A 13,039-nucleotide genomic window follows, 5' to 3' on the forward strand; every position below is an offset into this window, starting at 1 on the left:
CGCAGTACTGGCTCTAGCCAGCACATGGCGCTATTGTATAATGGCAGAAAGAGAAAGCCCCCTAGGAAACCTTGAATCCAAAATTGGATTGCAAAGGGTTAAACCAAGCTTGCTAAAAATGTATGAGAGTCATGCAAGGGTAGACGTAAGGCCCGCCATGAGCAGAACATCACCCATGTTAGAAAACCAAAGTGCCATAGATGGGGCAACCTCTTTCTTCCACAAGGAAGGCAATAAGCCCGGGTCATCACCACAAGAGGCAGGAGCGGGCGTATATACACCGCCAGGGGAGCCTTGCAACGTTGGAGAAGAGCAGGCCCAAGTTGAATCCCCTCACCCGCAACCAAATAACTAACTTTTTCCCAAAGCACTCTGCGCAGCCAAAAAATGTGCAGAAATGAGCCCTCCTTGTCACCGCACCTCCAGCAAAGAGGGCTAACCGTCGGCATCATGGGATTTTATAGTTCGCTTCTTAGAAGCAGGAGCTGATGAGAATTTGATGTGCGAGAACGCAAATATGGTGTCGCTGCACCGCAGACAAGGACAGACCCACATCGGTTTCCTACTGCAATAGGAGCATGGGGGAAAAGGTTGATCTGGGGAGTAGCTTGATGGAGAGTATAGGAAGCATGTGGTGGTTGGACCGCTGCCCAAGCAGAGCTTCTCAATAGTAGCTGTGCAGCAAAAAACATAGACCAAGAAGGTAAAGAGCGTAACTAACTCTCCAAGATCCCACAGAGAGGCCCAGTCATAGAGCCTAGTGCCTCTGCAGACCGCCGATCCCACAGAGAGGCCCAGTCATAGAGCCTAGTGCCTCTGCAGACCGCCGATCCCACAGAGAGGCCCAGTCATAGAGCCTAGTGCCTCTGCAGACAGCCGATCCCACAGAGAGGCCCAGTCATAGAGCCTAGTGCCTCTGCAGACCGCCGATCCCACAGAGAGGCCCAGTCATAGAGCCTAGTGCCTCTGCAGACAGCCGATCCCACAGAGAGGCCCAGTCATAGAGCCTAGTGCCTCTGCAGACAGCCGATCCCACAGAGAGGCCCAGTCATAGAGCCTAGTGCCTCTGCAGACCGCCGATCCCACAGAGAGGCCCAGTCATAGAGCCTAGTGCCTCTGCAGACAGCCGATCCCACAGAGAGGCCCAGTCATAGAGCCTAGTGCCTCTGCAGACAGCCGATCCCACAGAGAGGCCCAGTCATAGAGCCTAGTGCCTCTGCAGACAGCCGATCCCACAGAGAGGCCCAGTCATAGAGCCTAGTGCCTCTGCAGACCGCCGATCCCACAGAGAGGCCCAGTCATAGAGCCTAGTGCCTCTGCAGACCGCCGATCCCACAGAGAGGCCCAGTCATAGAGCCTAGTGCCTCTGCAGACCGCCGATCCCACAGAGAGGCCCAGTCATAGAGCCTAGTGCCTCTGCAGACAGCCGCTCCCACAGAGAGGCCCAGTCATAGAGCCTAGTGCCTCTGCAGACAGCCGATCCCACAGCGAGGCCCAGTCATAGAGCCTAGTGCCTCTGCAGACAGCTGCTCCCACAGAGAGGCCCAGTCATAGAGCCTAGTGCCTCTGCAGACAGCCGATCCCACAGAGAGGCCCAGTCATAGAGCCTAGTGCCTCTGCAGACAGCCGATCCCACAGAGAGGCCCAGTCATAGAGCCTAGTGCCTCTGCAGACAGCCGATCCCACAGCGAGGCCCAGTCATAGAGCCTAGTGCCTCTGCAGACAGCCGATCCCACAGAGAGGCCCAGTCATAGAGCCTAGTGCCTCTGCAGACAGCCGATCCCACAGAGAGGCCCAGTCATAGAGCCTAGTGCCTCTGCAGACAGCCGATCCCACAGAGAGGCCCAGTCATAGAGCCTAGTGCCTCTGCAGACAGCCGATCCCACAGAGAGGCCCAGTCATAGAGCCTAGTGCCTCTGCAGACAGCCGATCCCACAGAGAGGCCCAGTCATAGAGCCTAGTGCCTCTGCAGACCGCCGATCCCACAGAGAGGCCGAGTCATAGAGCCTAGTGCCTCTGCAGACCGCCGATCCCACAGAGAGGCCCAGTCATAGAGCCTAGTGCCTCTGCAGACCGCCGATCCCACAGAGAGGCCCAGTCATAGAGCCTAGTGCCTCTGCAGACCGCCGATCCCAGAGAGGCCCAGTTATAGAGCCTAGTGCCTCTGCAGACAGCCGCTCCCACAGAGAGGCCCAGTCATAGAGCCTAGTGCCTCTGCAGACAGCCGATCCCACAGAGAGGCCCAGTCATAGAGCCTAGTGCCTCTGCAGACAGCCGATCCCACAGAGAGGCCCAGTCATAGAGCCTAGTGCCTCTGCAGACCGCCGATCCCACAGAGAGGCCCAGTCATAGAGCCTAGTGCCTCTGCAGACCGCCGATCCCACAGAGAGGCCCAGTCATAGAGCCTAGTGCCTCTGCAGACCGCCGCTCCAATAGAGAGGCCCAGTCATAGAGCCTAGTGCCTCTGCAGACAGCCGATCCCACAGAGAGGCCCAGTCATAGAGCCTAGTGCCTCTGCAGACAGCCGATCCCACAGAGAGGCGCAGTCATAGAGTCTAGTGCCTCTGCAGACCGCCAGTTTCTCCATCTCCTATATGGAAAATCCTAAAATGGTTGGACAGAACCCATGTGCTGAACACCAGATTCCCCCACATCAGGCGAAAAGTCCCGGTTTGCGAGGATCGGGGAAGGAAGAGTGAGAATGTATGAGTGGATCAGTGCATTAGCACAGCGGAGGGCAGTCACCCCAATAGTAGGGTGATGCCTTACAGAAGGAAGCCGAGAGGTATTCAATCAGGGGACAGCAGCTACGGGAACAGAGGAATAACTGCTCTAAAGCCACCAAGGATTAGTACCGCCATGACAGAATTAGTCCGCACACGAGGCAAATGGGCTGACAGGATCCTGTAACCTTTTCTTATCCAATAGAATTTGAAGTACAAGGCAAATACCAGGGGGCAAAGGATAGTTAATTAATGGAAGACCAATACTTTTACTCAAAAATACTTCTGCGATTAAATGTCATACTTTTCAGTTTTAAACGGCTTCACATGAGCGTAAGCGCTACGTATTTGAGCATTTTACCGCTTGTTCTTCTTTGTTGGGGCCTTTTCACGTGGCTACGTAGCCTAATTAGTTCCAGATGTGTCCTTTTTTCCTGCAAAATTGCGCAGCATAATGGGCAATCACGCGGGTATCGGGTGCACATTTCCCCACCCCCCATAGACTTCTATGGGGCCTTTGGTGAGCAAATGCGCACTAAATTAGAGCATGCTACGGTTTTCCATATATGGCATGGCACCGCAACACCGTACATCGCTTTCCCCCTGCCCATACATCACCCAGCCCCTGCACTCCATTTTGCTAATATACTCAGACTAAACGCCCCCCTAATCCAAACCTCACACGAGGTTTGGATTAGGGGTCCTCCAGGACCTCTGCAGAGCAGCACCAGTCCTCTGGAATGCTCTACCCCAATACATCCGGACAATCCCTGACGCATGGAACTTGAGACGGGCCATGAAAACGCACCTCTTCAAGAAATCATACCAAATCTTCTGAACTAACCCCCCTCATCCCCTACAACACCCCATCTCCCCTCTCCCACTGCACACCCGGACTATGATCCATCTATGGCACCCCACACTTCTCCACTCTGCCTACCGTGTACATTTGCCACCCCTGTACCTCCGGCTTCACCTTCTCCAGGTTGTTGGTAAGCCCCCCCCCCCCCCCCATCACCCTCCCCCTTGTTCCCAATAATTGACCCCTACCTGTAATTGTTTATGTTTAACAGTCTATGTTCCCCTATGTTTTGTAAGCGCTGCGAGATAAGTTGTCGCTATACAAATAAAAATTGTTATATGCGCAAAAATGCAAGCGAAAATGAACCCCTTGAAAACATTTGGTTCTATTCTCTGCGTTTTTGCGTGCGCCAATACGTCCTTGGGAGGCCAGCCTTGCATTTAGTTCCACTTCTTCCTTCTTCAGCTCACCATATATCTTAGCTTTGGTCAACCACGTGAGACGTTACAAGATCCCACTTCCCAATACTAAGTTTCCCACAGATCCACTTTTTCAATAAAATGCAAGTTGAGACAGAAACAAGTTAACAAAAGGGAGAGCGACAAATCCCGGCAGGAATGTGTGCGGCGATCATGGTTGTGATGATACAGGATACTAAACTGACCAAAAAACATCACTGTTTTTCAGATGACTGGTCATTTATTGATCAAAGAAAACACTGCTGCCACCTGCAGGACAAGGATGGGAAATACAGACAGAAGAAAGCACAGCTTCCAAACAAAAGGTATTTAGCTGCTTACGTTTTTTGCCATTGATGTGGTCCAAGAAGTTTATGGAATCTTTCACTACGCAGTCACAGACATTGCAGTAATAGCTGAAAAACAAAAAACAAAGGTTTAGTGCTGCGAGAAATATCATTAGAAATAATAAGATATACTTAAGTATGTAATGTGTCAGGACGAGTGTCATGCCTCAGAACACTAGCACATTTCAATAGACCCCCATAACAGGGTCCAGCGAGGTCTCATAAGGATATAGATTTATTTTTCTGTTCAAAAAGCGCAAAGGAAACTTAGGTAGCCTCCTTTAGTATTAGTGTTTTCCCAAAAGTAGGACCTACCCTGAAAATAAGCCCTACCATGATTTTCAGAGGGAATACTTAAAATATAAGTGCTAGCCCAAAAATTAGCCCTAGCTACACAACAGAAAATTTTTTTTTTAAAAAAGAAATACTTAGCCCATCAGGCACCGTCTGGGTCTCTCCCGCTGGTCTCTGGAGCTCTTGCTTCAGTCCTTAACAGCCGACAGAACACGCTTTCTGGTAATGGATTTCATAACCCCCGTCTCCAGGAAGTGATGGCCAATCAATGCAGCGCTTGATGAACCAATCACAGCCATTCAATGCAATGGCTGTGATTGGTCCTTCAAGCACTGAAGGGGGTGGTGGTAGTGGTGGGGTTATGAACTCCGTTACCAGGAAGCAATGTTGTGTCAGCTGTCAAGGACTGAAACAAGAACATTGGAGACCAGCGGGAGGACCTGGACAGTGCCTGCTAGGTAAGTATAAGACATCCCTGGGGGGCACAGGGCAAAAAAGTTGAATTCAATTGTTGTGCTCCCAAAGATGGTGTAAGACGACGGAATTGTGCTGGAAAGCCCAAAAGCAGGTGTGAACATCCCTTAGACGGCATTGATATGAAGAAATTGCAAAAAAGCAAAAACCGTGCAAAATTCTTTTAATGAGAGCCAGCTGCAAAAAAGATTTGCATTTAAGTGAAAAACAATAATTTCCCACCCAAAGTTGCCCATACCTCTGCAACAGCAAGGCTCATCCAGCCGGCGGCCATTTCTCCCAACTTCCCCACATACCAGAGCATGGCGTTCAGCCAAGGAGTCATGCGTTTTCCTTGGAGTTGCTGAGATCACCAGGCAGCTCTGTAGGAGACTTACCTCCAGAGGAACAAAATGATTGGGAATGGAGGAACAGTCAGCCGGACCTGCCAGGATGGTCACTCAGACATCGTTTGTCTATTGTATATGGGGGCCCTCGACCACCAATAACACCCCCTCCACCTGTGAGGTCTACAGAAATAGCCCCTGGAGAGAACTGGTTTGTATCGCCAGGCGCAAACTTTTAAGCATAATGTCCACTACACCTATGCATACTAATACGAGAAATGCGGAAGGAACTCTAAATGCTTGTTTGTCACCTTTTCACGGCTAAACCACTCTAGCGATTTGTGATGACATTTGGCAGAGAGATGGCTGCATCTTGAGGGAGGACATAGGTGACTTTGTATCCCGAAAATTTGTAGAGTTCTCTAGAGAGCGCGACAAGACGGATTTGGTGATGCACCTCATAAGCTATGCCTACACAAACGGGCAGATACATGTGGGCAGACGTTGTTGCCACACGTATGCGATTATTAAGCTAGCAGAGATACCCGGCGTTGACTGGGATTAAAACTTGGACAAAAAAAAAAACACATTAACATTGATTGTGATTTTTAAGAAAATCTGTGTTGCCCATAGTAACCAATCACATATCCCAGCAAAAGATGACAAGACCAAAACCGTAGGGTACAGAACTGCGCTGACAGCAGATTGCAGTTTCATTCTCTTCACTATTTCAACTTTTTACGTTACAATATTAGGCAAAACAGAGATTAGATTAAAAAATAAATAAATAACCTGAAAGCGCTGCGGAATAAGTTGGCGCCATACAAACAACAAGTCCCCCCAACTCCCAGCTGTGACATAAAAACGGGAGAAGAAATGTGCCGGCCCTATAACATGCTACGGCACTGCAAACCCCTGTGTAACAGTGAGGAGGTCACAACCTGATATTTGGCTCAATACAAAAAAAATGTCCAAACCCCATAAATATTCTCGATGATGTTTCCCATTGCAGATCCCAGCCTCGCGGCTCGCACACCACATGTGCTATTTGCTTTCTGTTTGATATTTAGACAACCGTGCCTTCTCAAGTGAATCAATAGATTTTTATGAGTTGCAGGTCAACAGCCACTATTAAAGAGCACCACGTATCCCTTTATTAGAAAGGAGAAATACAAATCCGTGCATGTCCGCCGCTCCGTCTGGAGCAATAAAACGCCACGCCACCATCCCTTTAACACACGCAGAATAGGACTAATATAATAAGAGCTGCTGGAATATCTCCGACCTCAGAACATGAATGTTCTTTTACCACCAGCATAAGAATAGAAATGCATAGAAGTATTATACTACTGACTGACAGTGCATTGTTCATGACGTAAGATCTACCGTATGCCCAGCGGCAGGGAGGGACCGCCATCACACAGCCACAATGGATTTGTTCTGGGCTCTTTAAACTTGCCTCCAATGTAGCGATTGTTCTGACATGCGCTAAAGATCTACACCCTCTACAGTAACATAGTAACTGACGGATCCGCGCACGGGCAAGTATAGGAAACTTTTCATTCATAGCAGAGACCATTTACAACATGTTTCTAGGCCAAAACTGGCCTCTTCATCAGACAAGTTGTGAATAGGGTCTCCGATGTGAATCAAAAGTTTACGATACGATTAAGGCTTAGTGTTTTGCTGAACACAGAGGTCCATGTTCGCACATTTGAGCGTTTTCACCTTTTTATGGATATATTCTAATAAAGATTCATTTTTTTTATAAGAAATACTGGAGCTATATACATCGTTTTTTCCACATTGCATTCCTGAGACACCGGCTTCACGTTGTTCGCCGTGCACTCCCCCTATTGGAGGTTCAACGTTTGGTGCGCTGAATTTTACCTTTTCACTGTTAATATATATCGACGTCCGGTCGTGGTGTGAAAGCGGGCAGCACCACCTATTCAAAGCACTGGTTGAGCTATGCTCGACTATCGGCACATGAAGCACTTGTATTTCTGTTCTGCTTTACATTAACACAATACAGGCACTTGAAACAGCATCTGTATTCTGTGGACGGTGCCAAGGAGAACAGCCATGAGGGCAATGCCTTACATTATACTTCCCATGCTGCCTAGTATGAATGCAATGAGTGGTTGAGCATCTACGTTGCCATTCCATTGATCTCTATAGCACTGTCGTGGATTGGCAAGTGCTGGAGTCTGCTTCTCCTTGGCAGTCCCATGGAGATGAAAAGAGGGAATGCAAAAACGTGACCACTGCTCCATTTATATGGGGGAAGGAGGACATGGGACCTCCCCTACTCATCATCGTGGGGGTCCCTGACCCACACCAATTAGACACGCAACATATTCTGCTCATAAGGTATAACTTAAAATCTTGGCACAACTCCTTTAACCCCTTAAGGACCAAGCACGGTAAATATTAAAGCCCAGGACCAAGTGCTGTACATAAGCCGACAGCAGAAATAGGACGTGGAATTAAAAATGTCCTGCAATAAAGCAGCAGTAACTCAGGTCCTCGGCTGTTGGACACAGCCGTGAACCCAGAGGAGAATAGAGAAACGGTTAACTGCTTCTGCCTTCTTCTTTCCAGGCTACATAGCGTTCAATGAGCGCTATGTACTAAAAAGAGAAGCGAAGGAGTAACTTGACTGCCGGGTGCCCTTGTCACAGCAGAGCTGCGGGGTCCTAGCTGATCAGCTCTGTTAGTGCTGGGGGTTGTTTTTTCCTGTAACTGAGGCTCCCATGGATGCCCCAGCTACAGTGTAATTATCAGGTAATTCAGAGATGCACTTCACTATGTCCTTCAGCTGACAGAGAAGTCTGAAGTGAGAAGGGAACACATTTTCCCTTCTTTAATTAAAACCATTTCTAAAAGCTTTACTTTTAATAACTTCCTAATACTATCAGTAAGGCAGCCCTGTCATACCAAGACATTTCCAGGCTTGGCTCAGAGACACTAAATTTAGTCCTTCCCCAATCTGAAAATCAAATTATTAGGGATGGTCCGATAGTTGCTGCAGCAGATGTCCAATAAGCCACCCAGTTGTTCGCACCCTCAGCAACGGTCACCTTATGCTGCTTATAAAAACAATATGCCCAAGTGTGTTAGGTATTTACTGTGGCTTTATGATTTTAAATACAATGCGTTTCTGTGCTGGCGACCAAGTTTAATCCAAGACCAAGCTTGCAGCTTAAGCTGTGAAATAACCCGAAAGAGCCATTTGTAGCAAATATGTATTTCATACTGAATGTATAATATACGTCCTTGGCAGGGAAAGGGTTAAAAGCCAGTAAATGACTGCAGCAATCATTGTGCTTAGCATGTAAGCCGCCTGGCAGTGAACAATGACAGTTTAGGGCCAAAACGAATAAGTATAGGCCAATGCTCCTTTTAACCTCCTGAAGACACTGTCATTTTTTGTGTTTTGGTTTTTGAATTCTTCATTTTTTGTCATCTCCTCCTCACTTAATGTGCAATAAAATGTACTGAAAAACTAGGAATTTTTTTTATTTTTTATTTTTTGGAAGGAGGGGTGCAGGGATCCTAAAGTTAACCCCTCCGTTGCCCTTGACTACACAGTATCATAAAGATAACCCTTTAACTCATCTAGACCACTGGGGATTCTTACAATACATGCAGATACCACATGGACATATGTCAAAGGGCAATTCCTGTGTGTTGGTCAGTGGAGCTCTAAGGATACGTTTATCATATGGAGCTTGCCCACTCTGACCATGAACGTGGTAGGAGCACACCCTTAGAAGGAGAAGCTGCCCGGTCCCCTAAGTATCCCGCTCACTGGATACAAGATCTTAGAACAACAGTATAGACCATTTCATTATTATAACATATTGCAAAATGCTTGGAAATAATTATATCAGAAAACCCCTTTAACTGGCGAGTAGAGAGGTTTTATATAGATTTCCAGCTGCTAGTTTAAAGGTGTGTCTTTTTTTACTTGTCATATAATCCTCTTAGTGCTACACTGACACGTCATTGTAAATTCAAGCACGGCTCTCCTATAACTTTGGTGAGCTATATTGTACTAGAAGGACCATTTCCTATGTTTTATGTGAAAACACATTCTCTATTTGAGTGAGAATACCGGATTTGCACAAGAGCGTTTCTTACACAGGGGGTTTCAGACGGCCGTATGCACAACTACACTCGATGCTACGGAATCTGATTTCAATATGGAACAACCAAACTGACCGACTTCAAGTCTATTAGCTTGTAATAGCAGCATGGAGAAACCCGTAGAGTAAGAGGTGCAACACTCATGTCATCTCTGCACTTGGATCTGAAGAGTATTTCACCCAAAAGGTTAATGTGAACCAACAAGAACACAGATACAGCATTAGGAACACTAACAGAAAAGCTCTCCCAAGGAGACAACAATCCCCTTGCTGGTATTCCACTAAACCTCCAGGTGCCCCCCCCCCCCCCCCCCCGACCCCAATTGGACAAAATGCAATAATAGGATCGAATATCAGTAATTACCAGGATCCATCACCTTTTCTGACTGTTTTTCCCCTCAATCCTTCTTTAACCCCTTAAGGACATGGCCTATTTTGGGCTTAAGGACGCAATGATTTTTGGCAGATTTTCGTCTCCATTTTTCAAAAGCCATAACTTTTATTTTTTCTTCGACACGGCCGTATAAGGGCTTGTTTTTTGCGTGGCGAACTGTAGTTTTTGATCGTGCCATTTTTTGGGTACATAAGACTATATTGTAAAACTCTCAGCATTAGCATTTTGCCTTAGTTTTTAAGCGGTTTTTTTTGTACGCTTTTTACCGTGTAGGATAAAAAGCATGTGCAACTTATTGTACACATCACTACGGATACGACGGTACCAAATATGTCTGATTTTCTTACATTTTTTATGCTAACATGAGAAAAAGAATTTAAGAGTTTTTTGCATTTTTTTTTTACATTTTTATTTTTTGTACATTATTTTGACCTTTTTTTTTTTTTTTTTTTACACCATCTGTTTCCCTCTGGGGGATTTACACCATAGCACTGATGATCACTGTGATAAGGCATTGCAGGACTTCTCTCCTGCAATGTCTTATCGCTTATTACAGTGATCATAGGCAATGGCAATACAGGACGCCGGTATTTGGCATACTGTTGCCATGGCAACCAGCCGGGCTCTCTGCCATTACATCGCGAGAGCCCGACATTGTCACAGAGGAAGCGCGCTACATACATCTCCGATACACCCCAGCTGTTGCAGTGGGAGGCCAGCTATCACTGACAGCCAACTCCCACTGCTGGATAACGCGAGATCGGTTATGATCTTGCGCTATCCCCAGAACGCAAGTTTAGAGTGGGAAGGGGTTCAAGTATTATACTTGTACAGTAGCAGCAATGTAAACTTGACACTTAAAAGAAAAACGTCTATGCCACAGTTAATTTGCCTTTTCAATAGCTTATCAATGGATTTCGTGAAGATGCAATAACTGTGATAACTTGATGCATCAGGCTAAGCTAAGCTTTGCTACATCTCTATCCCCCATAATACAGTATGACAACGCTGGAGCATCTTAGAATGCTGCCTTGTGCTGCTCCTCTGTTATTACTACTAGAAATGTATGACAAACTGACAAATGGATATTACCAGTTTGATGTGTCCCGGCGAACTCTCACACTGTCCAATCAATGCTAACAATGTCAGATTGTGTAGAGACAACCCCTATTGACAATGGGGAATGGTAGCGCCTAATTTACTAATACGCTTCTAGAAGGAATAACAGGGGGACAACAGTTATACTTAAAATAATGAAATAAGACATGATCTGTACTTGTTAATTAATGGTTCGACGACTTCTCTCAGGTAGTGTAGTTGAGGTGTTTAGTGCTGCCAAAACGTGGTACCCAGTTGTGCAGCATTTTCGGCAGTGCTGAAACCGCTCCCCATTCATTTCAATGGGCGACGTAGAGCCAAAAATGCTTGTGTGAGCAGCCCCACTGAAATGAATGGGAGCGTTGTACAGCGTTTACCGTGCACTGAAAAAGCAGCGCTGAACAAAAATGTGGTTTGGTGTGTTTTTTGGAATGTCTAGAACGAATTTATTGGATTTACATTGATTCCTATAGAAATAATTGCCTCGAATTTCCTTGGTTTCAAGTTTGGCCAATTGCTTTCAGTCAGATTAGCAACAAAACTAGAGGTTTGACTGTATTTTTTTTTTTAAATGGCAGTAGGAAAGATGACAGATTCTCTAAGATTTAGGTTTCTGGCCCACCAGGGCCCTATAACTGTGGGTCCATGAACTACTGCACGATCTGTACCTACTTGAAGAGTACACCTTAGCCTGTTTACAGACTAGTGTAATACAGGTGCATTTTGGCATTATATTACAGATGAGTGCCCCATCCAACCATCTAGGCTGCTGTGAGATCACATGAGTATAACCGTGGTTGGGCTACATTCACATGGTATTACAGTCTCCATCTTGAGGTTCTGTCTGAATCGTTGAAGTTGACAACCAGATGGAACCATAAACTTTCATTACTAAAATAGAAACCAAAGTTACAAGCAGCTTTACGTTAGTTTCCGACATTTGTGCCAGACTGAATAGTCAATTACACTACTCTGTCTAAATACTGGAGATGGAACAATACCTCTGCAGTGCCACCTATTGGATGGCAGCATTCCTGCAAGTCAATGTTAGACTCTTTATACAAGTCTTGTAACAACGACTGGGAGGACTATTCTGTCTGGCACAAATGCTGGAAATGATCAGATACCTCTACTGAAAGCCTATGGGTCCATCTGAATCGAGTTTTCAGGGATTCAGATGAAACCATAGAGCGGTTTGAATGTCTTCAAATAGAGTCGATGGATGTTGGGGTTTTTGGAATCCTCATCTATTATCCAGAGAAATGCTTGACTACAAAAAACACAGCCCCTCCATGCATCGCATGGGCATCCCATTAGTATGCTTCAGGGAAACTGAACACTTGCCCGCTGGATTCCCAATCGATCAGCTGATCACCAAGAATGGCAGTAGTAGGACATCCTATAATAGGTAGCTGTATATAATAAGAAGGGACTGACCAAAGCACACAATGTCTGCAACACTTTTGAGAATTCTTTAAAAACTAAGCATGGTGAGTTTCCAGTCCACTTACCCGCCCATCTCAGACTGTGGAGTGGTCTTTGTAATGACAATGGTCTTCCCCAACTTGGACTCCAGGTCCACCTTGTAGTCTCGGTGCCGGAGCAGCTCTCTTTTAATGGGAGGCTGTAGTGGTTTGCCTGCAAAAACACATTTCCATGAAACGATACGAACACAAAATTATATTCCAACACGGCAGCACCACAAATGTATACGGAAATCAACACATTTTGACATCATGCAGAAACCATGTTTTTAATTTAATTTTCCTGCAATTTTTATTATAATGATGCGCTATATCTGGGAAGACACTTCTAAATCTTGTCAACAATAACTCTAGTCATTCAGAGTAATAAGACAATCCATCAGAATTCAATCTTTTCATATAATTAACTGTAATAACATGTCAGTCAAAAGATTTACTCATAGGGATTTACTGACCCATATGAAGCCCTCCCTCATTAAGACCCATCC

The 13,039-nt window shown here is 46.1% G+C and overlaps 1 protein-coding gene across 1 annotated transcript in view; it reads right to left on the reverse strand.

Annotated features, from left to right (window-relative positions):
• ZMAT2 (zinc finger matrin-type 2) overlaps positions 1-13,039 on the reverse strand; it is a 57,752-nt gene that overhangs the window by 37,171 nt on the left and 7,542 nt on the right. Inside the window, exons 3-4 of the mRNA XM_066590681.1 lie at positions 12,579-12,705; positions 4,326-4,399 (exon numbers count right to left, since the gene is read on the reverse strand). Of these exons, the coding sequence (XP_066446778.1) occupies positions 4,326-4,399; positions 12,579-12,705 (201 nt within the window). The remainder of the gene's footprint in view (positions 1-4,325; positions 4,400-12,578; positions 12,706-13,039) is intronic.

Source organism: Eleutherodactylus coqui, chromosome 2 (genome assembly GCF_035609145.1).
Source record: "Eleutherodactylus coqui strain aEleCoq1 chromosome 2, aEleCoq1.hap1, whole genome shotgun sequence".
In the NCBI taxonomy this organism is placed as follows: Eukaryota; Metazoa; Chordata; class Amphibia; order Anura; family Eleutherodactylidae; genus Eleutherodactylus; species Eleutherodactylus coqui.